At 39.6% G+C, this 17,554-nt stretch overlaps 1 protein-coding gene across 6 annotated transcripts in view; it reads left to right on the top strand.

Annotated features, from left to right (window-relative positions):
- Positions 1–17,554, top strand: part of RXRA (retinoid X receptor alpha) — a 441,978-nt gene that overhangs the window by 408,985 nt on the left and 15,439 nt on the right. For all 6 annotated transcript variants that reach the window (XM_074210739.1, XM_074210741.1, XM_074210742.1 and 3 more), the window contains 3 exons: positions 5,069–5,198; positions 13,575–13,707; positions 15,556–15,647. In XM_074210739.1, the coding sequence (XP_074066840.1) occupies positions 5,069–5,198; positions 13,575–13,707; positions 15,556–15,647 (355 nt within the window). The remainder of the gene's footprint in view (positions 1–5,068; positions 5,199–13,574; positions 13,708–15,555; positions 15,648–17,554) is intronic.

Below are 17,554 nucleotides of genomic sequence, written 5' to 3'. Positions count from 1 at the left end.
AGGGTTAGCACAGGAATGGGACACACAGTAGGTCGATGGTAGAATATACACTAAGTCAGGAGAGTCGTATCCAGCTCCTAGCTCCCTGAAAGAGGAAACCAGTAACTGAGCTGCACCTAGCTCCATCACTCTTAATTAGCCTTTGAAGAGAGAGTTTCAAGTCTCCGCTGTCCCTTGGAAGACATTTCCAAGCTCCCCATTTCCAGGAGGATCGGGTAGCTGACGGCTTTTCAGTTAGGCCTGATCCGGAGTGGTGCCTGGAAGCCCTTACCCAAGGGGATGGTCTCTTGGGGGCTGAGGGCTTGGAGACTGCCCTTAGTTGTAGTGCCGCCAACCTGTTCCAGGGAGGATGCCTGACAGCCGTTTCTTGTGAGACAGTGATTAAAATTCCATTAGCAAACACTGGGTCTATCTCTGCCCCCCTACCCATCCCCTAAAGAGTCCAGAAGTTTAATTAATGCATGTCCTCAGGAGTGCGGCCAGTGAGACGTGTTTCATGCTTTCCCTTCCATCTTTCATTTGTGTTAGGCAGGGCTAAGGGGATGGAAGGATCTACTCTTCGAAGCCTTGGGATTATAGGATTTAGAGCTAGGAGGGACATCAGAGAGTATGTCATCCAATACCTTTCATTTCACAGATGCGGAAACTGAAGTCCCGAGTTTCTGTGGCTTATCTATGGTCCCACAGATAGAAGCAAGTAGTACAATTAGATTTTAGATCCATATCTCCCAACCTTTAAATCTGGTGCTGTTTTCATACCATCATTCAGTCCTTGCCCTCTTATTACACCTGTCTTCTTTCATAAAGTCCCTTAGTTTTTCCCCACCAGGGTTTTATAACCCCCCCCCCCAATACTTGGTCATCATTCCAAACTACATCCCTCTGACTTCAGTGAGGAGAAAATGAAGCTGGGGACTGCACAGCCCTACCTCACATCCAATTCACTTGTAAGTCATGACATCACCTTCCTGATGTCATGGGCCTCTTTGAGAATGAAGGACAGACAACAATAACAAAGACTTAAAAGTCAAAAGAACTATACAATACCAGAGCTAAAAAGGTCCTTTTGGGATAATCTAGTTGAGTCTTCTCTTTTTTACTGAGGATGAGACTGAGATTCAGAGAAAAAGGAAGGGAAACAATTACTTTAATTAAGCACCTGCCATGTTCCAAGCACTATGCTAAATGCTTTGTAAATCACACAACAATCCTTAGAGGTGATTTTGTTATCCTTATCTTACAGTTGGGGAAACTGAGGCAAATAAGTTAAATGGTTTACCCAGAGTCATACAGCTAGTAAGTGTCTGAGGCTGGATTTGAACTCAGATGTTTTTGACTTGGATAGACCCGTGCTTTATTCACTGTGCCACCTAGCTGCTTCTCTACCTTGTACTTTTCAATATCAGAGTTATCAGCTTCATTTGACCTGGAGAATCCAAACAGTCTGAGTTATGGATGATTGAGATGAGAAATTGCTTTCTTTTTGAAAGAGCTGTTTTGAGGAACAAGAATACTGTAGCCTTTAGTAGATTTACTGTGAGATTCTAGATTTATTGAGATTCTAGATTTATTGCTTAATCAGCAGGTCCTTATCAATTGCCTGCAATGCTAGGCATTGTGAGGAATGGGGGGGGGAGCAGAGATTTGATCAAATAACTATGTAACATGAGTTGATAGATGCTGGAAGACATAGCACTTTCTGGGCTTGACTATAAGGTCCCTCCCAGCTCTCAGTCTTTGATCAAGATGTTCATGGTCCCTAGGATCCTGTCAACCTTAATCCACTCTGTCCATTTTACAGAAGAGCCAAACCAGTGGTTCTGCCAGAAATACAACCCAAGTCTCCTTACTTCAGGTCCCACATTCTTTTCAGGAGATCATGTTGTCTAGTTTGGAAATCAAGGCAGAAGAGAACAGTATAGAATCAAATTTATCATTTTATTCATGTATTATGTGTACTTTGCTTGAACACCAGATATACCAAGATAAATAAGTCACAGACCCTGCTCTCTGAGGGTTTACTATTTAATTAATTCAATGTTATTTGCAAGTTTCAGAGTTTAAGTACCATAGAAATTCATAGGAGAAGGATGGTTGGAGAAGTCAGGGATGGCTCCATAGTAGAGTTGGAACTTGAAGAGCTCTAAGACATCTCACTTCACAAGACCTGAGCTGTTAGAAAGAGTAGATCCAGCAAACCTTGGACTAGATGCTTTTTAAGGTTTCTTCCTCTTTGTCTGTTGCTTTATCCTGTGATTTTAACATAGCCCTGTAAGCTGTGCTTCTGTATAAAATCTTTCTACTCATATCTCTTCCTCCCTGCCCCCTTCCCCAGTCCCCAAGGTTTTCCAACCACTGCAGCAGATCTCGTCATCCAATTTGTAATCGCCGTCCCACTTGAGCAGTTAGCAGTTTCTTTAAACAGGGATTTGGTCTGTTTAGACTGCACGTCCTACTAAAGAGCAGATGGTTTTCGTTATTAGGTAGTATTTCAAAGGGAAGTATTTTTTCTCCTGCTTCAATGCTTCAGTTGTTGTGTTTTATGGAATGATGAAATTCCAGCACCTGGCTCATGTGGAAATCAATCCCTTGCAGGACGAATCGATAAGAAGAAAGGGACTGGGGGTTGGGGAGAAAGGGGGAACTTTCCCTTTCAACCTTTTGTTGGGGAACTAGGATAATTATATTAATAATACCTTCTAGAGAGGTATATTGGATATGATGTAGTGGAAAGGGACATGGTCTCAGAGTGAGGAAGAACTGGGTTTCAAATCCCCCTATTGACGCAGACTGGTAATATGACCCTAAATAAGTCACTCTTGATGCCCTCAAGCATTTCCCCAAGACTCTCAATTGGTAAAGCAGGTGCTAGACTACATTGGTAAAGATTGGGAAGTCCCTAAACCAATAAAGTTACAGGATTAGTCCTGAAAAATAAAGTATACTTACATTGTTTACATCACTTTGCAGTTTCCAGAGAATTTTCACATCTATTATCTCATTTGATCCCTATATCTACACTATGAAATAAGTAGGATTTTACATATATGTGTGTGTGTGTGTGTGTGTGTGTATATATATATATATATATATACATATTAAATGAGAAAACTGAGACTGGATCCATTCATTTGAATCCAATTTGAAAGATGCTCATTAGGTTCTATCATATACAAGGCATATTGACTTGCCCGATATCATATAGCTAGTAAATGGAACATCCAAGGTTCCATTCAGAGACTAATGGCTCTGGCATTGACTGGATGAAATTCCCAGGGTGTGCCTCTCCTTTTCCAATTGTCTACTAGATGCCAGAATGTTGGTGCTAAGGATTATTACTAAGGTCCAAGAAGATGCTGGGGTAGGGAGGATGGCCCATACCTAGTCTGAATTCACGTGTTCATCTTGCTCTTCTCTTATTTGTCTGATGGCTTCAGAGCTCTGATAGACTCAGGTAATACTACATATATTTCATTCTGGAAACTTCATAAAAGGACCTCGGGAATGATTTAGAGCAGGAGTTCCCAAACTCATATCCTTTGATTTTTTTTTAATAAATCTTCCTGTACTCCCATTCTGTATGAAAGGAAGTAAGTTCTATGCATAGAGAGAGAATTTTCAGGTGAGAAAATGCCCTCTACCAATGCAAGTCAGCATTTTTCTGTAATTTATCTTATTAAGAGTTACCTAAGAAAGAAAATAAAGTTGGATTAATCTCAGTAGAATAAATTACTCTGGCTACTCATCAAAGGGTGGCCAGGTCAGTTTTTGACTATTAGAGCAATTAAGTGAATGAACCTATACCAAAACTCACATTCTTGCTTGGGAACTAAGTTATAATCATGATCAGTAGTTGACAGACTGTCATATGAAAGAAAGACTCTACATAACCTCAGAGGCAAGATCTGGGACCAGCAGGTGATAATAAGTAGGTGAGAATTTCTTTTTTTTTTTAAGATTTTGTTGTATATTTAGGAAGTAGACTTACAGTTTCATGGGCAATCATCTATTATATTATGGAAATTCTTTTTTGTTCCATAAATTAGAAATAAAATAAATTTTAAAAATAAAGTTCAGATTTTACTAGCCAAAAAAAAAAGTAGTAGAAGAAACAGATTGTAGTCTTTAAGAATGAGAATTATGAAAAAATAGAATGAACTGGGTCAGGATGAAATCAGTTCCTCCTCATGGGAACATCCAAGAAGAGTCTGAATGGTCACCTCTCAGGGATCTTGTAAGTAGCTAGAATCCCTCTGCTTGCTGATGACCTCTGAGGACCCTGCTAGCACCCCCTCATTGGTCTTAACTATTTAGTCTACCAGATAGAGAAGCTGCACTTTTTTTTTTTCCGCAAGGCAAATGGGGTTAAGTGGCTTGCCCAAGGCCACACAGCTAGGCAATTATTAAGTGTCTGAGACCGGATTTGAACCCAGGTACTCCTGACTCCAGGGCCAGTGCTTTATTCACTACGCCACCTAGCCGCTGAAGCTGCACTTTTAACAGTAGCACCTCATGTAATATTTTAACCATAGGTTCTGCTGCCAGTTCATGGATTCCTGAATCTTTTATTGGAGGTCTTCAAACAAAATCTTGATTCCCCTTGTCAGGGTTGTTGTAGAAAGAACTCATGTTCAGACATGAATTGAACTAGAAAAGACTTTTGATATCCTTTCTAGGTCTGAGATTCCATAAATCTAGGAAAGACTTTCTTCAGGAGGTAAGATTTTTTTGGGAGGGTTCTCCTCCCCCTTAAAGCAAAGTACAGGCAGCCTGGAGCTGAGTTCTAATTGTCTCTCGGCCTCTCTTGGCAAAAGTTTCGTTGCTGTTGCAAGGCAGTGGGGTTAAGTGACTTGCCCAAGGTAATACAACTAGGTAATTATTAAGCATCTGAGGCTAGATTTGAACTCAGGTCCTCCTGACTCCAGGACTGTTGCTCTAGCCACAGCTTCCCACTGGCAGTAGTTTAAGTATCATCCTGAGTGAGAATAGTCCTATTAGGTTCTGTTTCATCCCCTTTTCCCACATCTGTGCTTTTGTCACCTCTCATGGTGCCTTTCTCTGTTTGCAGCCCAACGACCCTGTTACGAACATTTGCCAAGCCGCAGATAAACAGCTGTTCACCTTGGTGGAATGGGCCAAGAGAATCCCTCACTTCTCAGAGCTACCCCTGGATGACCAAGTCATTCTGTTGCGAGCGGGTGAGTGAGTCTTCCAACCTAGGACAAGACCTGGCTGTGGGATTCTGGGGCAATGTGGGGGAGGAAGCTTAGGATTGAAGTCTATGTAACTATGTAACCATTAAGATAGGATTTACTCACCAAATTCCAGAATGCCAGATGGATTATACACAGCTTTTTCCCTTTGTAGTTTGAAAGAGGAAGTTTTAGGACAATTAGAACTCCAGCCACTGGAATTTAGCCACTGGAGAATAAAATGTCTAGAATTGTGTATTATGGTAATTCATGTCTATGTCATTTTTCCTTTACTATCATAAGTTCTAAACTCCTCAAGGTCAAGGATCATTTCCTATTTATCTCTGCATCTCCCGCTTCCCCCCTCCCACCTAACATAATTTCACACTGTCAACTGAGGAGATATTTGTTGAATGAGTGAAGGTAGTGGTGACTAAAACTGATCAGATTCAGGGAGGGTTAAGGTAGATTCAAAAATGACAAATACTTAATGGGAAGAAGGTGAGTTAGGGCTGAAATTTGAGGAGGTCCTTCATTTTTTGAGATGGATAGCAAGTGGATGCAGCTATGGTTTTCTCCAAATCATCTGTCAGGGCTTCCTATCAGAGATGGGACTGGGAAGTTAGAGGAATGAGGGGGCCAATCTCAAAAGGCACCTAATAGGTTAATAATGTCTTAAACAGCCAGACTTAGTAGACAGGGAGCCTGCTGGCAGGTATGAGTATCGTGTACTCTGTTCCCCTTGAACCACCATACCTCTTGATTTCAAAGTTCTCTTGTACCCCAAAATAGTCATCTTATAAAATATCTCCAACACTAATTTTCAGTTTCTTGCCGTTTCCATGGCTTTCCTGGCCTTAATTAATACCTTGAATTTGGAAGTTTGGGAAAATTCCACCAAAAGGGTCCTTAAGGAAAAGAGTAATCAAGCCAAAATGACATTGATTTCAGATTGAGGATTTTATTCAAGGGACCTGGCTGGTACTGAGGGAGTATAGGTACAGAAGAAACATGGTATGAAAGAAAGAATCTTGGATATGAAACTGAATCCTAGTCTTGCTGGATATTCCACTAAATGGCCTTGGAGAAATTGCTTCCCTTTTTTTTTTTTTTTTAATTCAATGAACTCTTCTGAGAATGGATGGATTTGAGGTCTGTGAGCTCTCAAGCTTTTTTTCTCTTCTTGCCACCAAGAAGGGAATGGGGAGGAGATGCTGCTCTTGAACCTTGAAACTTGCCCCTTCATTATTTTCTGACAGAGTCAATGGGGAACATTATGTTTAATGGCAAAAAATCCCTGAAAATAAAAATACAAGTTGTGGGTCTCTGGGGAAAAGTTTCAGGACCTAATTCCTCGAGGAACCTGAAACCCCAAAAGTCAATTGGGCAACTTAACCTATATTGGGCGCAGGATTTGGTTACTCTGAGTCTGAGACATTGAAACATGAATTCCATTCAATACTCAGGATGCAAGAGATATAATTATTTGCTGAGTGGAATGTTGAGTGATGATTTGCCCTATCTGATTGGCTAGTTTACAGGGAGAATGCTCTAGACATACACTGTAAATTACCATTGCTCATTTAAAAAAAATAAAGAAAAAACAAACCCAACACAATCAATACATTTTTGGGGGCGGGGCAAGAAACAAGAGTCGGAGTAACTACTTGGGGAAAGGTCACTTCCTTGAGTCCCTTAATCTTCCTTGCCCCCCTCCCTGCCAATCCCCCCAATTATCAGCTCCTCCTGTTGACTGCTCAGTTTCAAGGAAGAAACTTCTCAGTTAGTATTGTCCTAATAATGTCCGGAAAATTCTACCATGTTATCTCTGATCCCACAGAGGTTTTCTGTTTTTTCCTTCCACTCTAACTCAGCTTCCTTTCCCACGAATACTGGGGACATTTTCTGTAGTTTCACTGGCCCCTTACACAAGGTTGTCTCTCTACTCTCTACTCCTTCTCCCTCTCCCCTTCCCTCCCTCTTTCCTTCTCTCTCTTAGCCCATATCCCAACTGTACCATTGATAAAGAGGAAATAATGTGGGTAGTATGGGGTAATGGTATGAACAATGGGCTGTTAGTTTTAGAATTGGGTCTCATTTACTGGGTGACATGGTACATGTGTTTACCTCCTCGACACATGCATACACTCACTCCACATACAAATACAATGCATTTGTCTGAAATGAACACATTAGATGAAATGATTTCTAAGATCCTATTCATCTCTTAAGATTCTTGTTTACAATTCTTATCTACATTTTCATCTATATTCTCATAGTAAGAGGCAAGGTAGAATAGCGGAAAGAAACCCAGACCTGGAGCTGTCAGGGGACCTAGTTTCATGGCCCAGCTCTGCTAGTTTAGCACCTTTATGATTTTGCCTCAGTCACGCCACTTAAGTCTGAAATTCAAAACGAGGATAATTCCTTTCAACTCTTCAATCTGTGGACTTAAAGCTTCTCTTTACTTTATGCTTAATTCTGTCTAGAAGATGGAGTATGGAGAAACTTATTCCTTTGGTAAGAGCATCATTGACCCAAACAACAAATGCACATTGCAGATGGTTATGTTAGCTTTTGGTATAGAACCACTGCTTTTAGGGAACCAGGCTCCTAGTAGTTGAGTTAGATTTTTAATTTGACATTTGAGTTGCTCTTATCAAAGGCTTAATTTTTTGAGGACTCCTTCCATAGGAGCCAGATTTTTGGTGAAACTCTTTATAGTCAAGAGATAGAAAATATTGTGTAGTTCTACAGTAGACAATATTAGAATTGGAAAGGACCTCAAAACATAGTACCTAGAACACAGTGCTTTGTATATTGTTGTTGTTCAGTTGTGTTAGATTCTCCATAAACCTGTGAACCATATTGTCTATGGGATTTTCTTGGCAAAGATACCAGAGTGGTTTGCTATTTTCTACCCTGGTGTATTTTTTTTTGCAAGGCAATGGGGTTCAGTAGCTTGCCCAAGGCCACACAGCTAGGTAATTATTAAGTGTCTGAGGCCGGATTTGACTCCAGGGCCAGTGCTTTATCCACCAGCCACCCCCCTACCCTGGCGTATTAAGGCAAACAGAAGTTAAATGGCTTGCTTGGCTAGGTTATGTCTGAGGCTGGATTTGAACTCAAGTCTTCCTGACTTCAGACCTAACACTTTAGCCATTGAGCTACCTAGCTGCCTCTATTTGGGTTCATTTCTCATAGTTGGCACATTGTTAGCACTTAAATGCTTATGCTTTATTCTTCATAGAATGTTAGCTATGAAAGAGATCTTTTAAAAATAAGTTATTATGTACCATCAGAGTTGAAGGAAAAATACTAATACTAAAACAAAAACCACTACTACTATTACTATTATATTTACTACTACTACTACTACTACCACCACCACTACCACTACTACTCCCACCAACTTTAGTTTACTACTACCAACAATAAAATATTAAAATAAGAAAGGGCAGAGCACTGAATCTCTGTCAGAAGGAACCTTAGAGATTATCTAGACTAATTCCTTCAGTTTACAGATGAAGATGAACTTAGCAAGAACATTCCAAGAATCATAAATAACAATGTACACTTCAACTAATTTTTCCAATTCTGGCTTCTAGGAGCTAATTTTTCATGCCTAGAGGTTGGTTTTGATGGTGTTTCTTAATTCCAGTACCCATCTTGGTCAATGTGAATCAAAAGTTCCCCTTCTGAATGCAGTAGCTAGAATTCTCCCTATCCCTCCCAGAAGGGGGGATTTCTTATGTGTTGGTATCACCTCTTTTCCTCATAATACATCTGAGTCGTGATCTCCTGATGCTTGTACTACCAAATATTAGAGATAGGAAAGGGAGCTCTCATGGACATTGCCATGCAAGGTCTAACTTCCAGGGTCTTTATCTAGTGGGGCCTCAGATAACCTCTCTAGAGACGTCTAACCCATGGCTTTATGTATTATTGAATACTGAGAGCAGCCCATGGCGAACAGCTGCATATAAAATATTTAAAGATTATAACTTAGCTAAGAGCAATGGTTGAATTCATTCATGCATCTACCACAGGAAAATTAAATGGAACAGAGGCCTCAGGCCAGTGGAAGGAGACCAACCATATTCTCTTCTCCTTGTCTGTTTGAGAACCTTGTGGCTTTGGGGGCTCAGCAAGGGGAAAATTGCCTCTGGTGTGAGAGGGCAGGCAAAGATCGACTAGACATGAAGTTCACATCTTTGAGAATCACCTAACTCTTTGTTATATGAAGGTTTAAAAAACAAACAATTTAAAATGTAGAAGATCCAGTGAAATATGGATTCCAGCTGACAATGAGTCACCCTTACAAGATATTTACTTTTTAGTATTATTATTGTTGTTACTATTATTTAACACAAATGAGTTGCTATTTCAATAAACTGGAGACAACAGAGGTCACATGTAGCAAACTAGTGCAGAACTGAGTTTATTTGCCTTTATTTTTAAATTTCCTTGACCTCTCTCCTTCATCATGGAAAATATGCATGAAATAAATGGTTTCCTTTTGCATCTTTTTTGTGTCTTTGAGTAAATCCTTTCCCTTTCATGGGTCTCAGTTTCTCCATCTGTGAAATGATTGAGTTGGATTAGATGGTCTTTAAGATTCTTTCTGTGCTTGTTTTCTCCATATGTTGCCTTTCTGAGTCATTCTTGGATCCCATGTCTAAAAGACCTTAGGCCATTTTCTAAAACCATCCCCTCTGTCTTTCAGATCAGAAATGACAAGGAAGTGATAGGACTTGTCCAAATGAGCTCCTGGCATCCATGGTGATAATAATCATAATAATCCCTTACATTTATGTTGTACTTTTTGCTTTTCAAAGGACATTCTCATTCTTTAGCTCATTTGATCCTCAGAAGAAAGAGAGGGTTATAGAAGATAGCAGCTGACTTAGTATCCTGAGATCTTGGCTCAAATCCCAGCTCTGGGGCTTTTAAAATTCAGTTTTTATTTTATTTTCAATTCCAAATTCTATCCCTTCCCCCCACCATTGAGAAGTCAAGGAAAATAAAATCCATTGAAAATATGTATGGACATGAAAAAAATTTTTTGACATTAACTGTTATACTTGATCTTCTTTCCTGCACCCCCCAAAAGCAGAAAGAAATAGAAGAAAATATCAAACTCTGGTATTTATTACTTGTGTTCCACTGGGCAAATCATTCCAGCTTTCTGAACTTCATCTTCTTCTGTAAAACAAAGATAGTAATTTTCCCACCACTATACTTTCCAGAGTTTTTTTTTGGAGAAAGTACTTCATAGACCTTTAAAGAATTATTTTCATTGGCATAATTGATCTTTAGAGAGATAACAATGATTCTCCTCCACATTTGACACAAGAAGAAATTGAGACCCTGAAAAATGTAGTGAGATTCCCAAAAGAAACAAGTCAGTACAAAACTGAAAACAGCAGCAAAATCTCCTGCATCTGGTCAGGAACTTGTAGGACTTGAATGGTGAATATATAAGGAAAGAAGGGAGGAAGGAAGAAAGAAGAAAGGAGGGACTTATTAAGCACCCATTATATATTAAACAGTGTACTAAAGGTTTTGCAAATATTTCATTTGTTCCTAATAACAGCCCAAAACATCTAAAACAAAATATAGAACACCTAATGAAATATAATAGATTCCAACTGAAAATATGTATTACAACCTGTAATGTAGCCTGTATTATTGCCCCATTTTATAGTTGAGGAAACTGAAGAATACAGGTTAAATTACTTGCCTAGGGTTACACAGTTAGTGTCTGAGGCTGCTTTTAAATTCAAGTGACCCTCACTCCCAAGACTAGTTCTCTGTCCACTAGCTGCTTTTATAAAATAGTGATTCTTCAGGAATTGTCTAATATGCCAGTGTCTTTTCTGGGAAGATTTCTGGTGTAGTTTCTATCAGGATCCAACAAATATCTATTAAGTAGTTAACCCATCAAATACACATTTGTTGGGCACCTACTTACTGGTAGGAGATGCATTGTATAGAGCTGGAAGGGACCTTTAGACCAGCATTATCATTTTACAGATGAGGAAATCAGTTGCCAGGGAAGTGAGAGTCCCTCAGATATTGAGCAGTAGAGCCAGAATTTCAACCCAATTCCTTGGACTTAAAATCCAGTGTTTTCCATTGCACCATGCTACCTATTTTAGGTATGAAAATGAAATATGAATGAAAAGCAAAAAATCTGGGCTTTCAAGAATATGAGGGGTTATAGATCATGATGGTCACATTTAAGATCTATGAACATAGCACATACTTGACTCTACTTTGCAAAGAAAATTGGGTGATCCCAAGGACTTGGAAATGTAGATATATTCTGTTTCTGTAGAAGGGCTTCCATCAGGTACATTCCAGAAGCAAAGGAATAGATCAGATGATCCTTTTTTTTTTTTTTTTTTTTTTTTTTTTTTTTTTTTTTTTTTAGATTTTCTAAGGCAATGGGATTGAGTGGCTTGCCCAAGGCCACACAGCTAGGTAATTATTAAGTGTCTGAGGCCGGATTTGAACTCAGGTACTCCTGACTCCAAGGCCAGTACTCTATCTACAGCGCCACCTAGCCACCCCCTCAGATGATCTTCTAATGCAGTTCCATCCCATATCTGTGTGTATGTATGTATGTATGTACACATACATGTATCCGTATGTATATATATGTATGTGTATGTACATATATTTGTATATATATGAACATAAGGAAATTATTTTCTGAATGTGAGGGTTGTTAAATTGAATCACTATAAGCTCAAGGGCTTCCAATATTGGGAGTTAACTAGAGTTCATCAAGATGGACTTTACAGTACACAATCGGTTTTGCACTGATCAATAAAGCAAGCAAAGCATTTGTTAAGTCACTACTGTGAGACAAGAAGTATTACATATGAATAGGTTTTTACAAGTCTAATCATTTTCAAAATTTTAGATGAATTCATAATTAAAGAAAATTCTGTGGTATATCTAGTTACCTATCTCACTTTGCTGCTTGGAATATTGGATTTTTATATTTTGGTTTTACTTAAGGTGAAGTCCTAAACATATACATATATACCCCATTTCTTCAGGACCCTTCAGATCCTTTTTCCGAGATCCTGCAATTATTTGCATAATTTGGTCTGTACTGAGGAAAAGACATGAAGCTACTTGGGAAGGGAGAAGATGGTTTATAATAAGTTTTCTGCCTCCTGTATGAACTTTGCAAACATGTAACCCCTCCCTAGGTCTTCCCCTGGGAAGTTCACTTCTCCTTGGCTCTTTGACATCTAGCCTTGCTGGCACTGCTGGGGTTTGGGGAGCAGTCCTCCAAGCTCCCTGGGCAACTCCCCCTCACCAGTAACCTCTCCCCTTTCATGGCAGCCACTTGAATACTTGCTGTTTGCCAGCTCTACTGTTGATATCATGGGGAGGTTAGGAGAATGATAAGACTATATTGTTGCCCCTTTGCATTGCTCATGACTCTTGCTAGGAAGACCAGATGAATGTACGTAAGATAGTTGGAGCTGTCTCTGGTGGCAAGGGAACTATTGTTTGGGAATTGGGAGATCTAAATTCTAGAGCCGATACTATATCTAGCTTACTCTGTGACTTTGAACAAGTCATTTCCCTTTTTTTCTGGTCCTGGTTTTCCTTTCCTGTAAAATTAATCCTTTGGGCTAAAATCTCAGCAGGTTAACATTGTAAAGGGCATCTCCCACACTACTCCTTTCCATTCCTCCTTTTAAAAAATGGAGATTTAAACTAGAAGTCCACAGAAATCAAGTGACTTCAGTTCAACCAAGATTTGCTCATTTCCTCTTGTGAGCTCAGTGCTGGGGATGCATACAAAGATAAAAATTAAAAAAAAAAACCCTTACCTCAAGGAGTTTATATTCTACTTGTTGTTGAGGGAAGGAGAAAGGGGAAGATTGAACATGTCCAAGATCACACAGGTCTCCTGGCTTTTTATCCAGTACCCTTTTCCCTCCCAAATAATCTCCTATCTATTATCTAGCATCCTGTGATTCTGTAATTTTATATTTCTAATAAAACTCCAAGATCTGTTTACTTTGTTTTGCCTTGATTGTGACAGGTTCAATTATTAGACACATTTCTAACACCAACTAGTGATGACATGCAACTGTAATGAAGACAGCATTTGTACATTTCCTAAGAACTTCCAGATCGCCTATACATTTTATTCAGGCCATGTAAATTAGCATTATGCCATGATAGCATAATGAATTAAATTGTGCAGTACAAACAATTAAGAAACTGGACCATGTTTATATGTAACACTCTAATTGCATGGGGACAGAAAAGTGGGAAAAGCATTAGAGAAGGGAAGAGCTCTTTAGGGGCTGGAGATCAATGTATGTCCTCTTCCCCCCTTCCCTACAGGCTGGAATGAGCTGCTCATCGCCTCGTTCTCTCACCGCTCGATAGCAGTGAAAGATGGGATCCTTCTTGCCACCGGCCTTCACGTCCATAGGAACAGCGCTCACAGTGCAGGGGTGGGCGCCATCTTTGACAGGTGGGGATTGGACACTGAGGGGTGGAAGGGGGATTCCTATTAGAGAGGGTAGGCATAGGGTCTTCTCCCTTGATCCAAGGGATTTTTTTAATCTAAGTGGGTTTTTGAGGAGATATGGGTAAAGAGACAGAAGACTTCGTTTCTTGTCCCAATTCTTCCATAAGTCAACCCATATGACCATAGGTGAGTCATTTTCCTCTTCTGGCCTCCATCTGCAAAATAAAAGGGTTGGAGTAAATGCTCTCCAAAGATTTAGTTCTCTGCAGTTTTGTAATTTTATTATTAGTCTAGAGAATAGACAATCTAGACAATCCAAACAAAAATTCACAGAGAGCTTTCATTTAGAAAATCTAGGTGCCACAGCTTATCAAAAATGGATAGAGATGAAAGGCCCAGAGATAGCAGACTCATACTATTAAGCACAATGTAAGGGCTTCTAAAGTGAGAAGAAATGAAAGAAATGAAGACTGTGGAGTTTAGGAAGAAAAGAAAATTGAAGGGAAATAAGACATCAGTCTATAAAGTCATTGAAGGATCAGAAAATATAAGAGTTTATTCTTAAACTCTGGATAAAAGAATTAGGAGTTTTTCACTTGAACCTTGAAAAAGGAGGTTTGAATAAATTTGATACACTAAGGAATAAATTTATGGAAATGTTCCTTTGAGAAGTGATACAGCCTGGTAGCAGAAGTAGCCTCCAAAAGAATTTAAATGAAGGATAAATTTCTACAGGAGAGATCTATAACATCTTATGAAGAGAAGGTCATGTTTGGGCAAAATGAAGATACCCTCATGGAAGACAAAATGATCAAATCAGCTGGAAGGGTCCATAGAGGTCACCTAGTCCTAAGTACTCATTGTAGGGTTGGGGAAACAGAGGCCTAGCAAGGTTAAATGCTCTTTAAATCACTTGATTGGATAACCTACAACTACCTAGAATCTCTTATTGAGGGAGTGGGGTTTGAGATGGCAAATGGCACTTTATTTCAAGTGGAGAACCTCTTCTTTACTTCTCCCTGTCCCTTTGATGCTGACTTGACTTTCTTTATTTTCCAAGGAACAAAAGAGCCCTTGCAGAGAAGCTGGAATTCTCTCCACTCCTCATTCTTATTATTCACATCTCAGGGAAATATAGTTCTCCTTGATTTGTGAAACCCATGGACATAGACCCATAAAAAAACTTCACCCTTTGGGAATTCCCTGAATCCCAGGGTTTGACAAAACAATATATAAATGCTACTGCTGTGTGAAATGGGAATCCTTGTACCCACTGAATAGATGAGTATACTGGTATGGAGTGGGTCAGTACCCACCATTCAGTCCCAGCTGCTGATCATATCAAGAGTGGTAGGATTTGGCCACCAGATGGGGCCACATGAAGGCAAGGGCAGGACTCCAAACTCATTTCTGCCCAACTGTTAACATCACCCTCTCCTTGATCTCCAGTCTCCAGTTTAATAATTATTGACCCTATTCCCTGTGTCTTTGAGCCAAATCTAAACAGACATTGGTGTGTGAGGGGGAAAGAGCTCGTTTAAACACAAACACTTGCAATAACACACAGAAATGAATACTAAAAAAGAACTGGTAGAAGTTATATTTTATATTACTCCTCTTCTCTCCCCACCCCTTCCCCACCCTCCTCTCTCTTTCTTTCGGTTTTTGGAAGATTTTCCCTGTTGTAATATTCCCTCTTTAAAGTTTCTTCAGAACTCATTCCCAGTTTTAGTCCTGCTTTATCACTCAAGAATGACAAAATGTCCTGATGTTTTCACAGCATGATCTCAGAGAAGGGGGAACCCTTGTCTGATGGGGTATCTTGTGTTCTGTGTTTCCTTCTCCCTGCAGAGTCCTGACAGAACTTGTGTCAAAAATGAGAGACATGCAGATGGACAAGACAGAACTGGGCTGCCTGAGAGCCATTGTCCTCTTCAACCCGGGTATGTCTTTTCTTCCCTTTTGGATTAAAAAACAGAAAACAAAACAAAAACAGAAAACCAATCCGGTGTCCAGAGTCAGTGGGATCTGCAGTAACAACAACACATCATTTACTTGGTTCTTCCTTGTGGAACTGAAAGATCAGATTGCATATAATGGGGGACTCAGGGATGAGGGGCCAGAGACCAACTCCAGATTCTTTGGATGCTCTCGGTCTTGGTGAACAGCAATTCCCAGATGTTTTTGGTTAAGGACCCTCTAGGCATCTGACTATCATTTGAGAACCCCGTTTTTAAATAACCATGCTTTGCCTTTATGGTTCAGTGTTTCTTTATCTTTAGAGTATCTTTCTGTGTTTTGATTATTTTTCCTTCCCCGCTATGCCGACTCCTCCCCCTGGCCTGCTCTTTCTGTACTGACCCTACTCCTAACCATCTTCCCTAGTAGAATCTTCCAGATCCAGCACAATCCCCACATGCTGCCCTGGAATTGAGAAATTCCATCTTTAATATTCTAGTTGGAATGGAGAAGACTCATAAGAGAAGCCTGTAGCTTTCTTCATAGTAGTTAACTATAACTTGACTTCTCTGAGACTGTGGCCCCAGGCTAAATTGCAAGGTTGTGGTAAGAGGCAGGTCTCAGCAGTTTTTATTCTTGAAATTTCTATGCAGGGCCCTTTAGAAATAGACTTTGTACAATGATGGAAAAAACATTGACCTGGGAGTCAGACCTGGGCTAAATCCTGATTCTTCTACTTATTGAAAAGACTTGGGGGTGGCTAGGTGGCATAGTGGATAAAGCACTGGCCTTGGAGTCAGGAGTACCTGGGTTCAAATCCAGTCTCAAACACTTAATAATTACCTAGCTGTGTGGCCTTGGGCAAGCCATTTAACCCCATTTGCCTTTCAAATACTTAAAAAAAAAGACTATAGTTCTTGGAAAACAGGAATCAGTTCTTATTTGTCATCACTTAGCACAGTACCTGCCTCAGAGCAAGAATTTAATAAATGCTTGCTAGTTGATTAGTTAATAGCCATGTAACCCTTAGCCAGTCACTTCCATTTTCTGGACCTCAGTTTCCACATTTGTAAAAGGAGGTCATTGAACTGCCAAATTTCTAGTCTTTTCTACGCTAACATTATAGGATGTATTCAATGGTTTTATCCAGTGCAAGCACTACTGTTATGTCATCCCTGACAGTCTGAAGATGAAAGCCATATTAATTGTCACTTTTTCATTGATAGCCATTACAGAGTTTCTCTTCCTAGGGAAATAATTTTGTGTTAATAGCCCATAATCCTTCATCTAAATGTGTCTGAGTCACTTAAGTCAGCCACGTCCTCCAGCTTCCATGTGTCAGTTACTTAGTCAAGATTATCATATTGGGGCTTAATTTGCAGGTTGATACTTCTCACCTTTTTCAGGATACTCTCCAAGGAAGGAGCAGTTATAACTCCTCAGATAACATTGAGTTGAAAAGTAGAAACAAAAGCAGAGAAGTGATTCAAAGTTATTTAGATGCCAAAATACATATGTATGTTTTCTTTATACTGAATTGACATGCTCAGCTATCATCAGTGATTGATGGTCACCATCCCATAAGAAAAGTCCAAATGACCTATTCCACCATGACTGGCTCAATTGGCCATGTTCTTGTTCTTAGATTTGAAGATAGGTTAGAAGCAAGTCCATTCACTATCCAAGGATGATGTGGTATTCAGCAAACATTTATGTTGAATGTAGAATGAGATATAAGGGCTGCCCAAAGAACTTTTTAAAGGAAGTAATGTTAGATCTAAAATTAGAGAGAATAAATATAAGTCCCTTGACCACTCTGGGCCCCCTTTTCTCTATATAAATGAAAGATGCTGCACATTTAAGTCTCTTTCAGTTCTAAATCTGTAATCTC

The sequence above is a fragment of the Macrotis lagotis genome, chromosome 1 (assembly GCF_037893015.1).
Source record: "Macrotis lagotis isolate mMagLag1 chromosome 1, bilby.v1.9.chrom.fasta, whole genome shotgun sequence".
NCBI classification, from domain to species: Eukaryota; Metazoa; Chordata; class Mammalia; order Peramelemorphia; family Peramelidae; genus Macrotis; species Macrotis lagotis.
This window is presented reverse-complemented; position numbering and strand designations above follow the sequence as displayed.